The following is a 23,143-nucleotide window of genomic DNA, read 5'->3' on the forward strand; positions in this document are numbered from 1 at the left end:
TTCGTTTGTTTTTAAATTAGTGGAAGATCTTCAATTATAAAAATGAACCACTTTGATGATCGATTGAATTCTCTTTAAAATGTATTAGTAGTAAATATAATGACTTACTTGAATAAATGCGTGATAGAACTGCTGGTAATGAAGGAAAGACCGGGGAAGGTGCTGGTGCATGGGGTGGTTCGTTCATCGTTTATTCATTTAGGGCAACTGAATTATTAAATTGATCGACAATCTGTGCATTTTTTCTTTTGTTTTTGTCTGATGGTGCTGTTGGAATTTTTCTAGATAACTACAGCAAACCAACATTTCAGAAAGTGACTTATCGATGAAAGCCACGTGCTTCCCTTTTCTTTTCTTTTTTTACAAAAACATAAAAATATACTTATTTCATCTCATTTATTATTATTATCTTGCCGAGGAGAAAATTGGTTGAAATGGATGTCTCGTTAATGTCCCCCTTTCCTGAAGCTAATCATACAAATGTTGTTAAATCTTAATTAGCCATGTTTATTTGCGCCACCACTGGGACCTTTTTTTTTCTTCACCAATGGGACTTAGTTTGTACTACTTGTTATATACTGCTAATGTTAGAAGCATGATAGAACTGTCATTAATAATTAGTGAAATAACTACTGCGTTCTTGATTTAGTTTACACAATTAGCTACGCATTTGTGTATAGTATAACCACTGTGTTTAGTAAACTCCAGGATGGAGTAAATGTCGTGAGTATGGGATCAGAAGTATATAATTTCGGAGTTACGCTTTATCATTAATAATTAGTGAAATAAAAAGTACTCGTTCTGTTTCAAAAATATACATATTTTAGACTTTTCACACATATTAAGAAAACACATTAAAACTTGATTATAAATGCATTGTTTTTTGCGAATAACAATTTTCATAATTTTTGGCCAAAAAAAAAAACAATTTTCATAACTTTTATTCAATAAAAATCTAATAAACACCATTAACTTTTTTAAAATTTACATTTTTTCATTCAATAATGCATTGAAAAAATAAAAAATGTATTTTTTTGAAACAAAATTTTTTTTCTAGAAACTGGATCTTTGTGAAACGGAAAGATTACAGTGTACCGGTTCTAATTAAAACTTTCATTAACAGCAGGCAGTAGGCGATGATACGACGACATTAAAAAGGACGATGTCATTGGTTCCCCTAATTCCAGCTGGGTGCGTCTCTCGTTTACTTCCCATAAAAGTACACACGTGTCGTATTTGTCTTGGGCAACCACAAAGATACATTAGCAATTTTGTTTCAGTTGCTGCAAACGCTGATTTTCAGCTCCACACGTGATCATTTCTGGCGCTAGCCGTCCGATGTGGGGAAGAAACGCCTAATTAATAGCCCAACCATTGAGAAAACTTCAACTCCTTTTCTTCGTTGACATATATGAAAAAGCTAAACGGAGTCAATTATGATATCCCGAGGGCGAGGGTCTTGTTTATGTTTATGGACCGCACCAGGCGCAATAAGGCACTGCCTTCACAGAAAATATGTACTAGTGTTTATTTTAAAGATTTTCCTTTTAAATGTAGCATATATAATATGTAATATGTATATGTCGCTGTCTTACAAAGTATTAAAAACACGAGTATTTCACATCACATAGTTTTTTTGTTTTTAAGCAAGAGATATTTATTGGATATTTTTTTTGTTATAAGTGAAAAACCATCTCTAATGGTTTACCTCAATTTTTTTAATCTCAAAATGAATTTGTGATTTGCTCGCATAATTTCTCTCAGTTTTTCTTCAGTTATCAATATACTAATTTCAACTTTTTATTTATCACTAATAACACCCTCTATTTGATAAGATTTAAAACTATATTCATTTATTTAAAAATTTAAAAATTTACCTAAAATATGACGTTATTAAAATAACCATTTATTACGTTAATAAAATTACATAGTCACATACAAAAACAATATAGTTCTATTCAAACAACACTATTACTAGTTTTTACAGATAACTAATCAAACTATGTATGCATTTTTTTTTTAATTTTGTATTATTCATGTGTTTCTAATGTTACTATTTTATTGTTCTATTTTTATTTTTTATATTTAACTATTGAATTATAAATTGATACTTAACTATTTAATCATTTTTATTGATAATTATGTCTAAAGAGCTTAAGCAACATATAAATATCATATAGGGGTTTTAATTAGGAGAAAAGGATATATAGTAAAACCTCTATAAATTAATACTCGATAAATTAATAATCTCTATAAATTAATAAATTTTGCCGGTCTCAATTTGGGCCGGTTCAAAATTTGATATAAATCGATAAAATAATAAGATAATAACTTTTTAGAAAATTTTATGTAAATATATGGTCCCATTAAAATTATAAATTAATAATTTATATGGATACATATTTTATATAAGTAAGAACCTATTATTATATGGTTTGTTTTATATTCACAATGGCATTATCTTTATATTTTCTTAACACTTAATATATTTTTGATGAGATTTTGTAATATTCTATCTAAAACCACATTTAAGTTCTATGCAATATATATTATATACACTAAATAATATAATAAAATTAATATAAATGTCAAATTTAAAAAAATAACAATTAATGTCTATACACTAAAATCAAATATTTTTCTCATCTTAGAATAAATATATCTTAAAATACAAAATCTAAATAAGAAAAATTTTGTAAATTAATATCTCTATAAATTAATAAAATATCAAAATCCCAACATTATTAATTTATAGAGATTCAGTGAAACAAACTGAGTCTTTTAAAATGGGTTGTAAAGACTTAATGAAATGGAAGGCCCATTAAAAAAATATGGGCTTAGAAAGTTGCAAAGTTTTGCATGTGTACGTAGGTGAAACAAAGAAGGTTGAACTCTAAATCATTAATAAAAGAAAGGCTCATATATATAAAATGGTGGTAAAGAATATGGGAATAAGTGGCAAAGCTCAAAAAACCGAAACTTGGAAATATCAAAATTTGAAGCTAATCTGGTTTGTGAATCAATCCCCTCCTAGCTAGCTACTGCTGCTTGGATCTCCCCGAAACCCAAGACCCATCTCTCATCCCCTAGCAAGCATTTCAGATCTGGAATCACCATGGTGATGAACCCGTCCAAGGTCGCCGGCCATGCCCGGTTCTTACTCGAGAGCTTTAGCGATTCCGAAGTTGATTCAATCGCCCAAGAGATATGTCATGTACTTACATAATTATCTCTCGTGGATTCTAGTTCTCCCGACGTCATGTTAGAAGTTGCGAAATTGTTTATATCTATCTATATATCTATATGAGAAATGATGTATTCTGATACAACGGGCTTGTTTAACAAAATTAATGAACGAATGAATGGGCAGCTGGTTGACTATGGTATTGAGACAAGCATTCCAGTTCTCAAGACATGTTTAGATTGCTTCGCCGCCCGTAGAAGCCATCCTAATTCCTCGCAGCTTGAGAAACTAATATCCTTGGTCTTTAAACGTGTCCTGAAACACTCTAATCTCATTTCTCATGCCCTTCAAGATGTCGAGGTCACTGATGAGTTCGCGGCTGATTTGACTAATGCTCTGGACTTTTCAATCTCTGACAAAATTAGCTTTGCTCTGTCTCTAGTCGAGTTTGACAGCTCTGATGATGCAAATGCAACTAGTAAGCTTCCTTCTTCATTTAGATTTTGAGAAAAATTCAAAAAATGTGAATCTTGTTTTATTGCATAGTTGCATCCTACATAGACATAAGATGATGGTCAAATAAGTTTTATAACTATGTTGTGTCCATTTCTCTAAAGAATAAATATTTTATAGTGTTTAGTTAGTATATAAAGTCTTATTAAGTTAATTGATGAAAATTAGAGAGATGTCTATGTACCATGAGAGAGAGTTTAGCATACATTAATACAAATGTAGAAATAGTTAGAGTTTTAAAACAACACTAAAGATTTTAAACTTCCGTATATATAGCACTTACCGAAAAAACTCAATTTCATAGGGGGTTAACTTTTAGATTTTGAGAAGAAAATTCAAAAATATGACAATTTTGCTTTATTGCATAGTTGCATCCTGAAATGACATAGGATGATGATCAAAGATGTTGGAAATCTTGTTTGTGTCCGTTTCTTTAAAAAATAGAGATTTCATACTAGGTGGTCCACTAATTTAGCCCGTATATGAAGTTTTATTAATTAATTGTTAAAAATCAGAAAAGATACTCATATACCATGAAAGAAAATTTAGAATACATTAATAAAAATGTATAATGTGGTTAGAAATTTTTAAACAACACTAAAAAGTGCAAACTTCATTATTTAGCGCATCTACCGACAACTCAATTTTGTAGGGGTTAGTTGTTAACCTTCAGATTTTCAGAAAAATTCAAAAATTATGACAATCTTGTTTTATTGCATAGTTGCATCATGCACAAACATATGATGATGATCAAAGAGGTTTGAAATATTTGTTGTGACCGTTTCTCTAGAGAATATATATTTTATAGTGTTTAGTCCACTAATTTAGGCAATATATAAAGTTTTATGAAATTAAATTTTAAAAATTAGAAACGATCCTCATGTACCATGAAATAGAGTTTAGCATACATTAGTACAAAATTAGAAAATGGTTACATTTTTTGAAACAACACTAAAGAATGTAAACTCCAATATATGTATCACTTACCGAAAACTCAATTTTGTAGGGGTTAACCTTCAGATTTTGAGAAAAATTAGAAACGATACTCATGTACCATGAAATACAGTTTAGCATACATTAGTACAAAATTATAAAATGGTTACATTTTTTTAAACAACACTAAAGAATGTAAACTCCAATATATGTAGCACTTACCGAAAACTCAATTTTGTAGGGGTTAACCTTCAGATTTTGAGAAAAATTCAAAAATATGACAATCTTGCTTTATTGCATAGTTTCATCCTAAACTGACATATGATGATGATCAAAGAGGTTAAAAATATTTGTTGTGTCCGTTTCTTTAATGAATAGAGATTTCAGAGTGATTAGTCCACCGATTTTGGCAGTATATGAAGTTTTATTAAATTAATTGTTAAAAAAATAAGAAACGATACTTTTGTATCATGAAAGAGAGTTTAACATACATTAATAAAAATATAGAATACAGTAGGAAATTTTTTAAACAAAACTAAAGAGTATAAACTTCAATATATAGAGAACTTATCGAAAAACTCAATTTCGTAGAGATTAACCTTCCGATTTTGAAAAAAAATTCAAAAAAATGTGAATCATATTTTATTGCATATTTTCATCCTGCATAGACATTGGATGATGGTCAAATATGTTTTATAACTATATTGTGTCCTTTTCTCTAAAGAATAAATATTTTATATTGTTTAGTCCACTGATTTAAGTGGTATATAAAGCTTTATTAAGTTAATTGTTAAAAGTGATGTCTATGTGCCATGAATAAGAGTTTAACATACATTAGTACAAATGTAGAAATGATAGAATTTTAAAACAACACTAAATATTTTAAACTTCTGTATATATATCACTTACCGAAAAACTCAATTTCATAGGGGTTAACCATTAGATTTTGATAAAAAAATTCTAAAATCTAACAATCTTGCTTTATTGCATAGGTGCATCCTGAACTGATATAAGATGATGATCAAAGAGGTTTGAAATCTTGTTTGTGTCCGTTTCTTTAAAGAATAGAGATTTCATACTGAGTAGTCCACTAATTTAGCCATTATATGAAGTTTTATTAATTAATTGTTAAAAATTAGAAAAGATACTCATATACCATGAAAGAGAATTTAGAATAAATTAATAAAAATGTATAATGTAGTTAGAAAATTTTAAACAACACTAAAAAGTGCAAACTTCATTATATAGAACATTTACCGAAAACTCAATTTTGTAGGGATTAGTTATTAACCTTTAGATTTTGAGAAAAAAATCAAAAAATATGACAATCTTGTTTTATTGCATAGTTGCATCATGCACAAACATATGATGATGATCAAAGAGGTTTGAAATCTTTGCTTTGACTGTTTCTCTTGAGAATAGATATTTTATAGTGTTTAGTTCACTAATTAAGGCAGTATATGAAGTTTTATGAAATTAATTGTTAAAAATTATAAACGATACTCATGTACCATGAAATAGAGTTTAGCATACATAAGTATACAATTAGAATATGGTTAGATTTTTTTTAAACAACACTAAAGATTGTAAACTCCAATATATATTGCATTTACCGAAAACTCAATTTTGTAGGGGTTAACCTTTAGATTTTGACAAAATTCAAAAATATGACAATCTTGTTTTATTGCATAGTTTCATCCTGAACTGACATATGATGACGATCAAGGAGGTTTAAAATCTTGTTTGTGTCCGTTTCTTTAATGAATAGAGATTTCATAGTGGTTAGTCTACTGATTTTGACAATATATGAAGTTTTATTAAATTAACTGTTAAAAAATTGAAACGATGTTCTTGTATCATGAAAGAGAGTTTAACATACATTACTACAAATATAAAATACTGTTAGAAATTTTTTAAACAAAACTAAAGAGTGTAAACTTCAATACATAGAGAACTTATCGAAAAACTCATATTCGTAGGGATTGACCTTCAGATTTTGAGAAAAATTCAAAAAATGTGAATCTTGTTTTATTGCATAGTTGAACTTTCATAGGCATAAGATGATGGTCAAATAGGTTTTAAAACTATGTTGTGTACATTTCTCTAAAGAATAGATATTTTATCGTGTTTCGTCCACTGATTTAAGTAGTATATAAAGTTTTATTAAATTAATTGTTGAAACTTAGAGCGATGTCTATGTACCATAAAAGAGAGTTTATCATACATTAATACAAATGTATAAATGGTTATAATTTTAAAACAACATTAAAGAATTTAAACTTCCGTATATATAGCACCTACCAAAAAAAAATCAATTTCATAGGGGTTAACGTTTAGATTTTGAGAAAAAAATTCAAATATGACAATCTTGCTTTATTGCATAGTTGCATCCTCCACTGACAAATGAGGATGATCAAAGATGTTTGAAATCTTTTTGGTGTCCGTTTCTTTAAAGAATAAAGATTTCATATTGGTTAGTCCACTGATTTAGGCAGTATATGAAGTTTTATTAAATTAATTGTTAAAAATTAGAAAAGATATTCATGTACCATGAAAAATAATTTTGAATACATTAATAAAAATGTATATTGTGGTTAGAAATTTTTAAACAACACTACAAAGTGTAAACTTTATTATATAGAGCATTTATCGAAAACTCAATTTCATAGGGATTAGTGTTAACCTTCAGATTCTGAAAAAAATTCAAAAAATATGAAAGTCTTGTTTTATTGCATAGTTGCATCATGTACATACACATGATGATGATCAAAGAGGTTTGAAATTTGTGTTGTGACAGTTTATCTAGAGAATTGATATTTTATAGTGTTTAGTTCATTAATTTAGGCAGTATATAAAGTTTTATGAAATTAATTGTTAAAAATTATAAACGATACTCAAGTGCCATGAAATAGAGTTTATCATACATTAGTACAAAATTAAAATATGGTTTGATTTTTTTAAACAACACTAAAGTTTGTAAACTCCAACAATATAGATTGTTAACCTTCAGATTTTGAGAAAAATTCAAAAATATGACAATCTTGCTATATTTCTTAGTTTCATCTTGAAATGACTTATGATGATGGTCAAGGAAGTTTAAAATCTTTGTTGTGTCCGTTTTTTAATGAATAGAGATTTCATAGTGGTTAGTCCACTGATTTTGGCAGTATATGAAGTTTTATTAAATTAATTGTTAATTTTTTTGAAATGATGTTTTTGTATTATGAAAGAGAGTTTAACATACATTAATACAAATATAGAATACGTTTAGAATTTTTTTAAACAAAACTAAGGAGTGTAAACTTCATTATGTGGAGAATTTATCGAAAAACTCAATTTCGTAGGGATACCTTTAGATTTTGAGAATTTTTTTTAAAAATGTGAATCTTGTTTTATTGCATGGTTGGATCCTGCATAGACATAAGATGATGGTCAAATATTTCTTAAAACGATGTTGTGTACATTTTCTCTAAAAAATAGATACAACTCGATAAAATAATAAGATAATAACTTTTTAGAAAATTCTATGTAAATATATGGTCCCATCAAAATTATAAATTAATAATTTATATGTATACATATTTTATATAAGTAATAACCTATTATTGTATGGTTTGTTTTATATTCATAATGACATTATCTTTATATTTTCTTAACACTTAATATATTTTTGATGAGATTTTCTAATATTCTACCTAAAAACACATTTAAGTTCTATGCAATATGTATATTACATACACCAAATAATATAATAAAATTAATATAAATGTTAAATTTCAAAAAATAACAATTAATGTCTATACACTAAAATCAAATATTTTTCTCATCTTAGAACAAATATATCTTAAAATATAAAATCTAAATAGAGAAATTTTTGTAAATTAATATCTCTATAAATTAATAAAATATCAAAATCACAACATTATTAATTTATAGAGGTTCGGTGAAACAAACAGGGTCTTTGGGTCGTAAAAAGCCTTAATGAAATGGAATGCCCATTAAGAAAATATGGGCTTAGAAAGTTGCAAAGTTTTGCATGTGTACGTTGGTTGGTGAAACAAAGAGGGTTGGACCGTAAATCATTAATAAGATAAAGGCCCATATATATAAAATGGTGAAAAATAATATGGGCTTATTATTATAAGTGGCAAAGCTAAAAAAAAACGAAATTTGGAAGGATCAAAAATCTGAAGCTAATCTGGTTTGGAATCAATCCCCTCCTATCTAGCTAGCTAGCTACTGCTGCTTGGATCTCCCCGAAACCCAAAGACCCGGTCTGTCGTCGCCTAGCAAGCATTTCAGATCTGGAATCGCCATGGTGATGAACCCGTCCAAGGTCGCCGGCCATGCCCGGTTCTTACTCGAGAGCTTTAGCGATTCGGAAGTTGATTCAATCGCCCAAGAGATATGTCAGGTACTTACTTAATTATATCTCGTGGATTCTAGTTCTCCCGACGTCATGTTAGAAGTTGCGAAATTGTTTATATCTATATGAGAAATGATGTATTCTGATACAACAAAATGAATGAATGAATGGGCAGCTGGTTGAGTATGGTGTTGAGACAAGCATTCCAGTTCTCAAGACATGTTTAGATTGCTTCGCCGCCCGTAGAAGCCATCCTAATTCCTCGCAGCTTGAGAAACTAATATCCTTGGTCTTTAAACGTGTCCTGAAACACTCTAATCTCATTTCTCACGCCCTTCGAGATGTCGAGGTCACTGATGAGTTCGTGGCTGATTTGACTAATGCTCTCGACTTTTCAATCTCTGACAAAATTAGCTTTGCTCTGTCTCTAGCCGAGTTTGACAGCTCCGATGATGCAAACGCAGCTGGTAAGCAGCTTCCTTCCTTCTTCGTTTTGTTTTACTTCTTTTTTGATGATTGCTTTGCTTTTTGTAGGTCGAAACTTATTATTGGCCATGATTGAGCAACTGTGTGCCAATTCTGCCCAGATTGAGTCAACCGAGCAAGTTCAGAATATTCTTTTGTTTCTCCAGAATTCTGAGGACCTCTCCACCCATCTTAATTCCTTCTTACATATTTTGTCTTCTACTCTACCCAAAGATGACTTTTCTTTTGCTCTTACTCCTATCCTTTCTCAACAGCTTCACGAAGCTGATGTTTTAAGGTGCCGCTTTTGGGCTGCCCTCCTCTCTTCACTCCATATGTCCAGCTTCTTACTCTCTCTAACGCTTTTCTCTTGTGCTGTAGGTGCATCGATTTTGACACTGAGTTTGATGCTATCTTAGCTGAAATCGACAAGGAAATTTCTGTTGGAGATCTTATGGGAGAATTAGGTTGTGGTGTTACTGCTGATGCACAACTATGCAAAGATATCTTGTCTAGTTTCGCACCATTAACAGAGGCTACTATCTCAAGGATTCTTGCTAACGTTGCTCGTACTTGTGCTGATCTAGAAGATAACCACACCACCTTTTCAACATTTAGTCTGGTCCTTGGTTGCTGCATTCCCACTGAACTTTCCACTCCAATGTCGTGGAGTGTTGACATCTTAACTGAGACAATCACGCAACTTGTAACTTATCTAATACCCTTTATACTTTGTCTAATCAATATCTTTGATAACTTCAAAACTCATTTCAGTCTTTAGATTTATTCTTTCTTTTTTTGTGTGTGACTAGTGTGCATAATCCTCTTACTTTTATCAATGGATAATGAAGCATCTACATTATTTGTTAATTGTTATTTGGTTCATGCTCTTATTTTTTTTGCTAAAGCAGGCTCCTGGCACAAGTTGGAGGAAAGTAATCGAGAATCTTGACCATAGTGGATTTGAGATCCCCAATAAGGAATCTTTCTCGTTTTTCATGCGGCTATATAAAACTGCTTGCAAGGTGTGTTCTATTACGGTCTAATCTGAATGTTCAAAATATGTTGTTTCCACTTCCACTGTTGTTTGGGGGTATAAAACTGAATTCTTGCAGGACCCGTTTCCTCTTGATGCTGTATGCGGTTCTGTCTGGAAAAATGTGGAAGGTCAAATATCGTTTCTTAAATATGCAATAGCATCCCCACCAGAAGTATTCACCTTTATGCATTCTCCCAGGAAGCTGGTGAGATACCACGCGTCTGTGTTTAGAGCCCGTTCTTCTTTGATACTGTCACTATTCTGACCATCTGTTTTCCAGGTATATATTGACGATAACATGCACAGCCATGAGCATCAATTAGGACTTTCCAATGAAGCATGGCTATCTCTCGATCTCTTAGATGTCTTATGCCAACTAGCTGAGAGAGGTCATACTGTTTTAGTTAGTTCGCTGCTCCAGTATCCACTCGCACAGTGTCCCAAAACCTTGCTTACTGGAATGACACACATCAAAGTAATTCTCCATGACTGTTGGTGATGTATGCTCGTAACCTTGACCTTTTTTTTTGGCTAAGTATGTTTGTCCTCTGGTTGCAGACTGCCTATAATCTCATTCAGCGAGAGGTTGTTTCTGCTATTCTTCCAGTGATAATTACGAACTCACAGGATAGTGGTTTTATCCTTAATCTTTGGCATCAGAATACTGAGCTTGTTCTGTGGGGGATTTTAAATGCCCAAAATCTTAAAGCAGACCGCATACTCAATTTAATTGATATCTGCCATGAACTGAAGGTGAGTATATTTGAATAAAAATGTGTGACTGTGACTTAGCTAAGATGATTTGTTTCTTACATTAGTGTCTCTGTATCTATGAACTAATCTTTGGATTTTATTTTATTTTATATATTTCAGGTTCTTTCTGTTGTTTTAGAATCGGTTCCAATCTCATTCAGCATCAGATTGGCAGTCCTTGCCTCACTGAGAGGCTATTTGGACATCGAGAACTGGTTGCCAAACTTTCTATGTGTGTATAAAGACCTCTTTGCGGAGGTAATTTATTCTTTTCACATTCAAAACTCTATTACTTTAATTCCTGTAGAGATGAGACGATACCTAACATGTAAAATTAATGTTTTCCATGTTCAGGAATGTCTCAAGTTTGTCAAAAATGTGCATTTTAGCGAATCAGAGGATTTTACTTCCGAACATTTCCATCCTTCTGATCCGTTATCAGATGTTCATTTGGATGCAACGACTTCGCTTTTGAAAGTTAGTTAGGATCCTTTATTAGCTCGTCTGTTGCTTCGTGGCTATTGGGATTAATTTGCTTGAACATGTATTGCAGGTTTTGAAAGCTCATGATAATGTGATTACTTCATCTCAACTGGTCGATGAGATAGAAAAGGTCAATGCAGCAATCTTGGATTGTAATTCTAAACTGCAGAATGGTGAGGCTAAAGTTTCATCAGCTTCGAATGCATATGGAGACGATATTGAGGCAGAAGCGAACGCTTATTTCCATCAAATGTTTTCGGGTCAGTTGAGTGTTGATGCAATGGTTCAAATGCTTTCGCGATACAAGGACTCCTCGGTTCAAAGGTTTGATAATGTCAAACTATACATATTTGAGAAATTTAATCTATCTTATCAAACTTGCCCGGCTTCTCATGCAATAGGAAACTCACGAGATTTTCTTTTGACAGGGAAAAATCAATTTTTGATTGCATGATTGCTAATCTGTTCGAGGAATATCGTTTTTTTCCCAAGTATCCCGAGAGGCAGCTAAAAATAGCCTCCATCCTTTTTGGTGAGTGGGGTCTTCTAAGTGATACCATGATTTACTTTATGTAGTGGGAGGATACCATGCTATGTTTACCTGTTCATGCGATTGTGTGTTGTCCTCAACATTTATTAGCGTACCATAACAGGCGCGATCACTTGGCAAGTTATGCGAGATGATGATGTTTCAGAAGAATTTCCTGAATTTGGAAATTACCAGTGACATGTTGTTTGAGCATCTCCTTTCAGTTTGCATTGTCGTCGTTACATTCTCTTTAACTTGATGCGACTTTTACAATTTCCAGGTTCTGTTATCAAGCACCAGCTTATAAGTTCTCTCACACTTGGGATGGCACTGCGTTTAGTCTTGGATTCTTTGCGTAAACCTGCAGATTCAAAAGTATGCATTGTCCTATGGTTTAATTCTGTCTTCCGGCTTTCTAATGTAAAAGATCTGTCATCTTGTTTCTTTCCTGATTGATGCAGATGTTTCTGTTTGGAAGCAAAGCTCTGGAACAGTTCGTGAATCGTCTGGTTGAATTACCTCAGTACTGTAACCATATTTTGCAAATATCTCATCTGCGTAGCACTCACCCCGAGTTAGTCACTGTTATTGAACAAGCACTTTCAAGGATATCATCTGGTAATTTAGAATCAGAGGCAGTTTCGAACCCTGGTCCTTCACAGTCTTTCCCAGGAAATGGCGAGGTATATTGTTGATATCAAGATTTTCTTTTGACTGTTTTCGCTGCTCTACCATATTTTGATATCTTCTTAGAAGTTGATTAAATTATCTTTTGGAAGAGGAAAGTAAAATGCTTTATCCTTTCTATTTTTAGTCTCATGCCTTTCAATTTCCAGTTCTTTAGCCGTTATGTAAATAGATACTGTAAGTGTCTGGTCTGGCCTAAATCTTTCTTAACCGTGAATGGCCTTTCAGAAAATTAACGCATTGTTTGTTTATATGTTGTCAGTTTAGTGGTTCTGGAATTGGCCAGTCTGCTCTCCAACTTCCTTTACCTGTACAGTCTCAACAGAAAAATGAAGTGCACATTAATGGCAACAGCAGAGTGCCAAGTGTGCCATTTATCGAAGCAAAGACACTTCTGCCCTCTTCATCTACTACTTCCGCTGATGTTTCTGTCATTCCTAAGGTGATCACTTTCTCGTCTATTTTTTTTTATGGCTGTGAGTTGGTTGGAGGAGCTTTCATTTAATCTCGCTAGTTATCCTTGCAGAATCCTGGTATTTCGACTTCTTCATTAACTTCAGCTGGTTTTGTTCGTCCCGCTCGTGGAGCCACTTCGACGAGTAATCTCCAGTTGACTTTAATTGTATAACTATTCTTTCAAATATGATAAGAAATGTTAGTAATAGTCCCGATTATCACAGGGTTTGGGTCTGCTTTGAACATAGAGACCCTGGTTGCAGCAGCAGAGAGAAGGGAAAACGCAATAGAGGTAGTTGGTTTGCTGTGCATTACATTTGGAGTTGCTTGCTTTTGGTTACATTGCATAATGAATTGTCAATATGCCAGCTGCCGACAATATAGTATGAGTGACAAGAATAAGTCTTTTCTTTTTTCCAGACTCCACCTTCAGATGTTCAGGACAAAATTTCTTTCATAATCAATAATATCTCTACAGCCAATATTGAATCCAAGGGGAAAGAGTTCGCTGAGATTTTGCCTCAACAGTACTATCCCTGGTTCGCTCAGTATATGGTTATGAAAAGGTACAGAATAGTTGTTGTGTTTTTATGTTTGCAAATTATGTGAGGTTTGCCGTCTGATCTTATTGTTTTTCCTGCATGTGTAGAGCGAGCATCGAACCCAATTTTCATGATTTGTACTTGAAGTTCTTGGACAAAGTTGATTCCAAGCTGTTGTTTAAGGAGATACTTCAAAATACTTACGAAAATTGCAAGGTAAATACAATCGATTCGTTGTGATGGGTCTGGGGTGTTCATTCTGTTTAGCAAATTTTTTACTTCTTCATTTTCTTTGGTTTTCAGGTTCTCTTGGGTTCAGAGCTCATAAAGTCAAGTTCGGAAGAGCGATCTCTGCTCAAAAATTTAGGCAGTTGGCTTGGAAAGTTGACCATTGGAAGGAATTATGTTTTGAGGGCGCGAGAAATTGATCCAAAATCCTTAATTGTGGAGGTATTTTCTTATATTTCCGTCAAAATATAATAATTATTCAATCTTTTGTGTTAACTGTGTCAGTTTGTAGATAGTGAAGTTTTTTTTCTTCATTTGCAGGCATATGAAAAAGGGTTGATGATTGCAGTCATTCCATTTACTTCAAAGGTTTGTGATGGTTGATTAGTTTTCCTAGCTGTTTTAGGGTTGATGGCCTGAATTCTAATTTGCGGTTACTACAGGTTCTGGAGCCATGCCAAAACAGTATTGCGTATCAGCCTCCCAATCCTTGGACAATGGCTATACTCGGGTTGCTCGCTGAGATTTATTCAATGCCGAACCTTAAAATGAATCTGAAGTTTGACATAGAGGTATGTGTTTTATTAATGACTATAGTAAGCATCAACGAGCTGTCTTGCATCGTTTCTCTTTTTCTATTTCAGTGTTTAGTTCTCATCTCGTCTTTCTCTTCAGGTTTTATTCAAGAACCTTGGTGTTGATTTGAAGGAAGTAGCGCCGACTTCCCTTCTAAAGGACCGGAAGAGAGAAATAGATGGGAATCCTGATTTTAGCAACAAAGATCTTGGAGTGACACATATATCTCAACCACAGATGATCCAAGAGCCGAAAACAATTTCTCCTCTTAAGCAAATCGACCTACCTCTGGATGTTGCAGATTCACCTAATACAGACGCTTCCTCGAAGTTATTCTCACAGGTTATATTATGTGTACTATTTGTTATTGTCCTGGTGTCAGTTTTTAGTTAACAATATTTAGCCCCTTGCTTTTTATCTTTTCAGTATGTAGCCCCTCAACGTGTATATACTAATACTTTGATGGAAGACGAAAAAGTTTCCACTTTAGGCTTGTCTGATCAGCTTCCATCACCTCAAGGACTGTTCCCGTCAACTCCATCCCCATTGTTTTCTATTAGCCAGGTACGATTATCATTCTAAGAATGTCGATCAAAGTTATTATATATTTGCTTGGTTTAAACCGTTTCTACTAACAATATGATGGCCAGCAGCTGTCAGCAGCACTTCCCAATATTGGAAATCATGTTGTTATTAATCAGAAATTAAGCGGATTTGCTATGCACTTCCCATTTCATAGGTTTGTGACTAATGATCTCCTACTGGTTAAATCATTATACTCATTTGCTAGGCCTTCATGGTACTTTTTTGACATCCGAAACTTAAATCCATTTTCAGAGTGGTACCACTTGCCATGGACAGAGCTCTCAAGGAGATTGTGTCTGGTATTGTTCAGCGAAGTGTATGTATTGCTTGCCAAACAACAAAAGAACTTGTGCTGAAGGTTGTTCATCTGATCTTGTATATCTTTTTGGGGGGCACGAACCTTGAGTTCCTTTATGCTCGTCTCAAATACTTTCTTTATTTCCTATTTGTCAGTTTTAAGATCAGATCTGAAGTATTTCGTTTATTTTGTTGTTGCATCTCTTTTCCGCTTAACCAGAGTATCTCCAGAGTTTGGATTTTGTTTATTAATCGTAGATTCATTTTTCTTCTTTGACTCCAGGACTATACCTTGGAACCAGATGAGACACGTATATATAATGCAGCTCACTTGATGGTTGCTAGTCTAGCTGGGAGTTTGGCCCATGTGACGTGCAAGGTTGTCCCTGCTTATGAGGCTTAGATTCTTAAGATCCGTGCTTACATCTCGTTTTTTACTGCCATGTTACACTAAGCCGACGAGCTCTATTTTTTCTTTTTTTGATTTGTGCATTCTCCGTAATTGTAGGAACCCCTGCGCACTTCAATATCATGTCATCTACGGAATTCGCTCCAGGGGATGAATATTAAAAATGAAGCTCTTGAACAAATTGTGCAACTTGTCACCAATGACAACCTTGATTTGGGTTGTGCTGCCATTGAACAGGCGGCTACAGAGAAGGTTTGTGCTAGAGATTATATCCCAGCTTTTAGTTTCGGTGATTTGAAAAAAAAAACGGAATAGGTTTAGTCTGGCGTGCAGGCACTACTTTTTATTAGGGATTATTCCGTCTTGTCCCTATTTTATATGATTGGGCCTCTTTATAAAGTTGAGTGATATATTATGTCTGTTTCTCTCTAGGCAATACAAACTATTGATGCGGACATTGACCAGCAATTGTTGTTACGGAAAAAGCATAGAGATGGTGCCGGATCCTCCCTTTTTGATCCGAACATGCTATCGCAGAATTCTGTTAGTTTTATACCAGAGTCCCTCCGTCCAAAACCGGGACATCTATCCCTGTCTCAACAGCGAGTTTATGAGGTGAGTTTTTTAATTGGTGGTTGCCTGTGGTATGTTTTGTGTTTGTGTAACTAAGCTATACATGTGCGCTTTCAGGACTTTGTTCAGCTTCCTTGGCAAAAGCAGACAACTCAAACGTCACACGGTTTATCTGCCGCTTCAAGCTCATCTGGCGATGTTGGGCTTAGTAGTAGTTATGGTCCAGCATCAGGTAAAAGTGCTTCGGACTTTTTGTCTAGTGCTGGAAACGCTCGGATGGATAACGTCTCCCGGCCATTGGATATCTCTGTGGAGGGTTTTGAATCTCCTCCAGTTTCACTTTTAAGGTGCTTTGCTGTCGCATATTGATATAACTTCGTACACTGTTCTGTCGTATACCGTAGCTTATATTTTGACGTTTTAATCTTGCCTCTGTTCGAAGCTCACAAGTTGATCCAGCTGTTGACACAGCCGGTCTTCAGTTCTCTAAATCCCTTTCGACCTCTGAATTGAGCCTGGTTGAATCCTCTGACACCGCTGTGAAAGTGAGATTACTACTGTGTGTTTCAAATTTTGAGTCACTTAGGTTTATTTTGATTTACTAAGTTGTGCTTCTTATTTATACTCAAGGAAACTGGAGCATCATTGCAGACTTTGACTTCAGCTGCTACCATGGAGCGTCTTGGTGGAAATAATATTATACAGCCTTCTCTGTCCACGAGAGATGCACTAGAAAAGTATCATATTGTTACACAGAAGGTTAGTAAATTGTCTAATATGTTTTGTTGTTCATTGCTACATCGATTTTGGCTTCTTTGTATGACATGTCTCTGACTGATTGAAACTGTTTCAGATGGAGGACTTAGTGGCTAATATTGCAGGAGATGATGAAATTCAGGTACTTGTTTTCCTAGTGCATAAGTGGCTATGGTGGAGGTTCGCTTTCCATTTATGTTGAACAGTTCACCTAGAAGTAATGGAACTATCAGTTAATGAGTTTATTTTTAAACGATTCTTAATTTCGGGAAATGTTTTTTTTTTGTGCTTTTTGGCTACTTCAGTTTGATCCGATATTGAATAATTACTTATTTCATTGGGTTTTCAGGCTGTAGTTTCTGAAGTTCCTGAAATCATCCTCAGATGTATAAGCAGAGACGAAGCTGCCTTGGCTGTCGCCCAAAAAGCTTTCAAGGCTCTTTATGACAATGCATCAAGTAACCTTCACGTCAGTGCTAACCTAGCAATTCTTGTGGCTGTTCGAGATGTTTGCAAGCGTGTTGTTAAAGAGCTCACTAGTTGGGTATGTTAATGACCCTTTCAAACCTAAGTATTCATAATTTCTACCGTGTTTCACATTTTTATGTGATCTAGTTCAGTTGCTTCTGATATTCTCCAAAATTATGCCGTTGTTTCTGATTTTAAAATGAGCATCTTTCCCGTAGTTGGGGCTACTGATAAAATGATATTGTTTTCTGGCATTTCTAGTTATGTAACTTTCTTGAAACTTCTCCACACAGGTGATTTATTCAGAGGAGGAGCGGAAGCTTAACAAAGACATTACTATCGGTCTTATCCAACGCGAGTTACTTAACCTAGCGGAGTACAATGTCCACATGGCGAAGTATCTTGATGGAGGGAGAAACAGTATGCTGAATCGCATATTTTTTTTTTTCCTTTTTAGTTGTACATGAGCGTTGCTAACTATTTGTTTGCTGTGCAGAAAGCGCCACTGACTTTTCTATTTCTCTACTCCAATCCTTGGTCACTGAGGAGTCAAGTGTCATTTCAGAGCTACACAGTCTTGTTGATGCACTGGCAAAGGTTGCAATTTTAATTAATAATACCTCTTCTCAAGCATGGCAATTAATTCCAGATATTACTTTTAATGCTAAAATCTGCCGCGAAATAATCCTTTTCATAGAACGCCAACAGACAGATGTCGTGGTTAGGATCAGATATTGTTCGGCTGTTACGTTTTGCATGTTTAAAGTTTTTTGCATTATCATTTGCTGACGTTACTATTTTGTTTTCCTTGTTTCGTTATAGCTTTCCTCAAAATCTGGATCTCCCGAGTCATTGCAACAACTAATTGACATCATACGAAATCCAGTTACTAACACAAGTGATCACTCTGATAGCGCAATCGGAATTGAGAACAATGATAAGCAATCAAAGGATAAAAAGGTTTCAGAGTTTCATTACTGAATGTTGCTCGTTATCAGACTGTAAATTCATTTGACATGAAGCTCTGTTTATCAGGTTGTGTACAATACCACCGCTAACATAGAAGAGAACACCAACTTGGAATTTGTGGAATCAGAGTCTGCGGGTTTCCGGATTCGGGTAATTTTTTCCGCATATTAACAGCTCTCCTTCACTATTGTGATTTTTTTTCTTCGAAATTGCATAGATCTAAATTTTAAAGGAGTAAATCAAAAGAAACTTTCTCTGAAGCTGTTAATATTAAATATGCTTGTTTCTCTTCGCAAGCTTTTTGTTTTGTGTATGATATGTTATCTATCTCCTCTATTGCATATACGTTTATGTGTGTACATACTGTTTCAGTGTTTTGTCTCTTCAGTTCTATGTTGGTACAAATTTCTAGTTCGCCTTGTTAATTTTTCCTTTTTGGATTGTCCGCTGGTTTGGCAGGTGTCCACACTTTTTGAAAGCTGGTATCAGATCTGCGAAGTTTCTGGTGCAAATGAAACCGCTTGTTCACAATACGTGTTGCATTTACATGAAACTGGACTACTTAAGGGAGATAATACAACAGAGAGTTTTTTCCGAATTCTTCTGGTGAGTTTAACCTTTTACGTTTTCTTAGCATCCACAGTTTCAAAATTTTGTGAGGTCTTATTTTTGACTTGGGTGTGTTCTATTTAGGAACTTTCTGTTGCTCATTGTATATCTTCTGAAGAAATTAGTTCTGGTGCTGTGCAATCTCCTCAGCAAGCTCAGAGTCCATCATTCCTTATCATTGATATTTATGCCAAACTTGTTTTCTCGATCTTGAAGGTAAATTCTCATCAAGTTTTATGGGTGTAGCGCGTATTATTAAGTCCAAATTATATTTTGCTTACTAGGCTTTTGTTTTATTTCTCATAACAATTAATTCAGTATCTCCCGGAACAGGAGTCGTGCAGCAAGTTATTTCTTCTGTCGGAGGTTAGGGGGGGACACCGTTTTACTTATATTGGAAATAAACTCAACTTTTACTATTACTGACAGAAAATGTGTGGTCTGATATTTGATTATTGGCTGCAGATCATGGCTGTTACTGTGAGATCTATTCAAAAAGATGCAGAAGATAAAAAGACATCACTCAATCCAAGACCTTATTTTAGGTTATTCATCAATTGGCTACTGGACTTATGTTCCTTGGATCCCGGAACTGATGGTGCAAACTTTCAGGTGCGTTCGTTTTCTTTGAAGTAATATATATATATATATCTTGGTAGCACTAACATCATCGTTTGTTTCAGGTTCTATCAGCTTTTGCCAGTGCATTCCACGCGTTGCAGCCTCTTAAGTTTCCCGCCTTCAGGTTAGGATAGAGAGCTATTTCTCGTAGTGATTTTTATTTGAAAGTGGAATCTGCGGGACACCTATGTCGTCGAATGATTGACATATGTATCTTTTTTTCTTTAATTGATCAGTAGTGTTTTATTTTTTGTCTGCTCTACTAAGGTTCTTATAAAATTTGCAGCTTTGCATGGCTAGAACTGGTCAGCCACAGAAGCTTTATGCCCAAGCTACTTACAGTAAATGGCCAGAAAGGTTGGCCATATGTTCAACGCCTGCTGGTAGACTTGCTCCAGTTTCTTGAGCCATTTTTGAGAAATGCCGAACTCGGAGGACCAGTCTGTACCTTATTCTCTCTCCTATAATTTTTGCATAGAACACCAAGGATATAAATTTATGATTAAAGTTAAGCTGGTCTCTCTTGTTTATTTATATCAATTATGCAAGGTTAATTTCCTATACAAAGGGACACTGAGAGTGTTACTGGTGCTGCTTCATGACTTTCCGGAGTTCCTCTGCGATTATCATTTTACTTTCTGCGACGTGATTCCTTCAAGTTGCATACAAATGCGAAATATTATTCTGAGTTCTTTTCCACGGAACATGAGGCTTCCAGATCCCTCGACCCCAAATTTAAAGGTTGGAGATGATGGTCGATAGAGTACAGCATTGTCCAAAGTAAATATATGCTTGGTAAGCTAATTGATCTTGTTCACTGCAGATTGATTTGCTGCCGGAGATAGTAGAAGCTCCATGTATCCTTTCTGAGGTTGATGCTGCGCTAAAAGCAAAACAAATGAAGAATGACGTGGACGAGTATCTCGCTGTAAGTTCCATCTAATTCTCACATTATTCTCCCTTTTGGGGTGGGGTTCAGATTATATCAGGGAATACTTAATTATAATATTTCCTGCAGTCGAGGCAACAGAATTCTGCATACCTAAGTGAATTGAAGCAGAAGCTACTCCTGTCGTCCAGCGAGGCTAGCTCAGCTGAAACCCGTTACAGTGTACCATTGATCAACTCGCTTGTGCTATATACTGGAATTCAGGTATGGCCTTTGTTATCTCATCATATGTTAGCCCAATGAATTAAAGTATAATTTGCCTGATGACGCTTTTGCGACAACAGGCTATCCAGCAGCTACAGGCGGGTGAGACACAGGCTCAAAATGTGGTGGCATTGCACATGTTCAAGTATTTAAGTATGGAACTTGATACGGAAGGGCGGTACCTGTTCCTTAATGCAATCGCCAATCAGCTTCGATATCCCAACAACCACACCCATTACTTCTCCTTCATCATGCTCTATCTCTTCTTCGAGTCTGACCAGGTGAGAAGAGGGGTCGCTTTTGCCTCTCTCTCTCTCTGTTTCTCTCAGGGGAATCTAATTTTTCTAATATTATTATTATTATTGTGGCATGAATGAATGAATGAATGAAACAGGAGATCGTACAGGAGCAGATAACAAGAGTGTTGCTGGAAAGGCTAATTGTGAACAGGCCGCATCCATGGGGACTCCTGATAACATTCATAGAGCTGATAAAGAATCCAAGATATGGCTTCTGGAAACAAGCCTTCATCAGGTGTGCGCCTGAGATTGAGAAACTCTTTGAATCTGTCGCCAGATCCTGTGGTGGTCTCAAGCCCCCTGACGAGGGAATGGTCTCCGGTTGGGTCTCGGACAACTCTCATTAGCTTTTCTGCCACCATTTTTGGTTGTAGTATGGAGAGAGATTTCAGGATTTTATTTATTTTAGAGATGTATTATTATAATTTTCGTATAATTAACTCTCTTTTTTTAATTAACTCTCTTTTTTTAATTGAAATTGAGCTATAAGGAATCCAAATCACAACATACAATGTTGATCACCTCCGAAAGAATACATACATAATGTTTCTTCTTTTACGTGTGTCAAATTGCGAGTTAACACAAGAATGCTCTAGTAACTATTAAGGGAAAGACTTGTGACAAAAAAAAAAAAAAAAAAACTATTAAGGGAAAGACCAAGCAGATCAAGCGGCAACTTTCTTTTCGCCCCTGTAGTAGTAACCAAGATACCATCTAACAAACTTCTTGAGACCAGTATGCAGATCCGCGGTGGCAGCTCTCTCTGAGCCCAACTAATGTTAGCATGCGTGAACTGCACGTCACCGTTCCTAGGCAGCTTCATCATGTTCCGCTTGGCCTTGACTTTCAACAATCTCTCCAGTATACTCGCCAGATCAGACACTGGAATGGCACCGGGGAGGTGTTTCCCAGATTGAACACCCTTAACTGAGCGGGACCACGCTTCTTACCACTGCTTCCTGTGCTCTTCTCAGCCTTGGAAGATGGAAATAGGGGTGCCTCTGGTGAAGAAGAAATAAGCCATGTCAGGTCTTCCACAAGGGCCGTAGACGGTGAAAAACCTGAGGGCGGTGAGGGAGAGGCCGTAGATGTGGTTGCAAGTGTGAGCAATCTCTTCGCCGGCTTTCTGGCAAGGAGATCAGTTGGATCATGCTCGGAGAAGGGGACTTTGGTGTTCAAGCCGTAGACAGAGCTAGAGGAAGCCCAGACGATGGAAGTCTGAGGAGTAGCGGATTGGCAGAGCTCGAGGAGGATGACGAAATCGGCGATGTTGCTTGTGAACGTAGGAGGAAGGGTTGTCCATGGCGTATCTGACGCCGGCTTGAGCAGCGAGATGCATGACGTGAGTGAAAGGGACGAGCTCGAAGAGTTTCTTGAGGAGGGGAAGATCGTTGATGTCTCCTTCCACCACGAACACTCCGCTCCGCCATTTTCTTCTTTTTCTTCCCTGAGAACACTCCTCCCCCCCCAAAGCCGAAGTTATGGGGTTTGAAATAAAACCAGAAAGACAGTGTCTGTCGGTATACGTTTTGGGTATATAACCAAATCAAACCCAAAACGTATTAAAATGCCAGGCTAACGATGGGTTTTACCATTATAAGTGAGGCTAACTAAGAAGCCCACATAAAATCAAGTGGAGTTTTATCTATT

General features: G+C 35.1%; 1 protein-coding gene and 1 pseudogene across 4 annotated transcripts; one reads left to right on the top strand and one right to left on the bottom strand.

The window, feature by feature from the left end:
• The first annotated feature begins 8,779 nt into the window (after window positions 1-8,779).
• On the top strand, window positions 8,780-21,947 carry LOC111207780 (CCR4-NOT transcription complex subunit 1-like). Of its 4 annotated transcripts, none has more exons than XM_048758490.1 (49): window positions 8,780-9,044; window positions 9,172-9,463; window positions 9,531-9,759; window positions 9,843-10,167; window positions 10,370-10,486; window positions 10,577-10,705; window positions 10,781-10,975; window positions 11,059-11,253; window positions 11,374-11,511; window positions 11,608-11,730; window positions 11,807-12,060; window positions 12,165-12,268; window positions 12,546-12,640; window positions 12,727-12,948; window positions 13,215-13,394; window positions 13,479-13,551; window positions 13,633-13,700; window positions 13,829-13,974; window positions 14,058-14,166; window positions 14,254-14,400; window positions 14,500-14,547; window positions 14,622-14,750; window positions 14,854-15,096; window positions 15,181-15,318; window positions 15,408-15,493; window positions 15,592-15,697; window positions 15,920-16,015; window positions 16,145-16,297; window positions 16,478-16,660; window positions 16,736-16,965; window positions 17,061-17,163; window positions 17,249-17,377; window positions 17,472-17,516; window positions 17,724-17,918; window positions 18,136-18,262; window positions 18,339-18,439; window positions 18,665-18,802; window positions 18,878-18,961; window positions 19,271-19,417; window positions 19,505-19,636; window positions 19,739-19,786; window positions 19,886-20,032; window positions 20,104-20,165; window positions 20,328-20,481; window positions 20,555-20,782; window positions 20,865-20,969; window positions 21,060-21,194; window positions 21,275-21,475; window positions 21,589-21,947. In XM_048758490.1, exons 1-49 carry the CDS (start codon window positions 8,946-8,948, stop codon window positions 21,838-21,840), a joined length of 7,185 nt encoding a protein of 2,394 aa, XP_048614447.1. In that variant the 5' UTR covers window positions 8,780-8,945; the 3' UTR covers window positions 21,841-21,947. The 4 variants fall into 4 exon arrangements, with proteins under 4 accessions (XP_048614447.1, XP_048614449.1, XP_048614448.1 ...); XM_048758492.1 differs by having other exon boundaries at window positions 20,591-20,782; XM_048758491.1 differs by having other exon boundaries at window positions 10,373-10,486.
• Window positions 21,948-22,116: 169 nt separating this feature from the next.
• LOC111206447 lies at window positions 22,117-23,039 on the bottom strand (annotated as a pseudogene).
• Between the last annotated feature and the right edge of the window lie 104 nt (window positions 23,040-23,143).

Source organism: Brassica napus, chromosome C5, assembly GCF_020379485.1.
Source record: "Brassica napus cultivar Da-Ae chromosome C5, Da-Ae, whole genome shotgun sequence".
In the NCBI taxonomy this organism is placed as follows: Eukaryota; Viridiplantae; Streptophyta; class Magnoliopsida; order Brassicales; family Brassicaceae; genus Brassica; species Brassica napus.

Bases quoted from the DNA above. Each gene is read 5' to 3' on its own strand.
- LOC111207780 (XM_048758490.1), top strand. From the start codon at position 8,946: ATGGTGATGAACCCGTCCAAGGTCGCCGGCCATGCCCGGTTCTTACTC. The intron at 15,698-15,919 runs GTTGTTCATCTG...CTTTGACTCCAG, and splicing joins CAAAAGAACTTGTGCTGAAG to GACTATACCTTGGAACCAGA. The intron at 21,476-21,588 runs GTGAGAAGAGGG...TGAATGAAACAG, and splicing joins TCTTCTTCGAGTCTGACCAG to GAGATCGTACAGGAGCAGAT.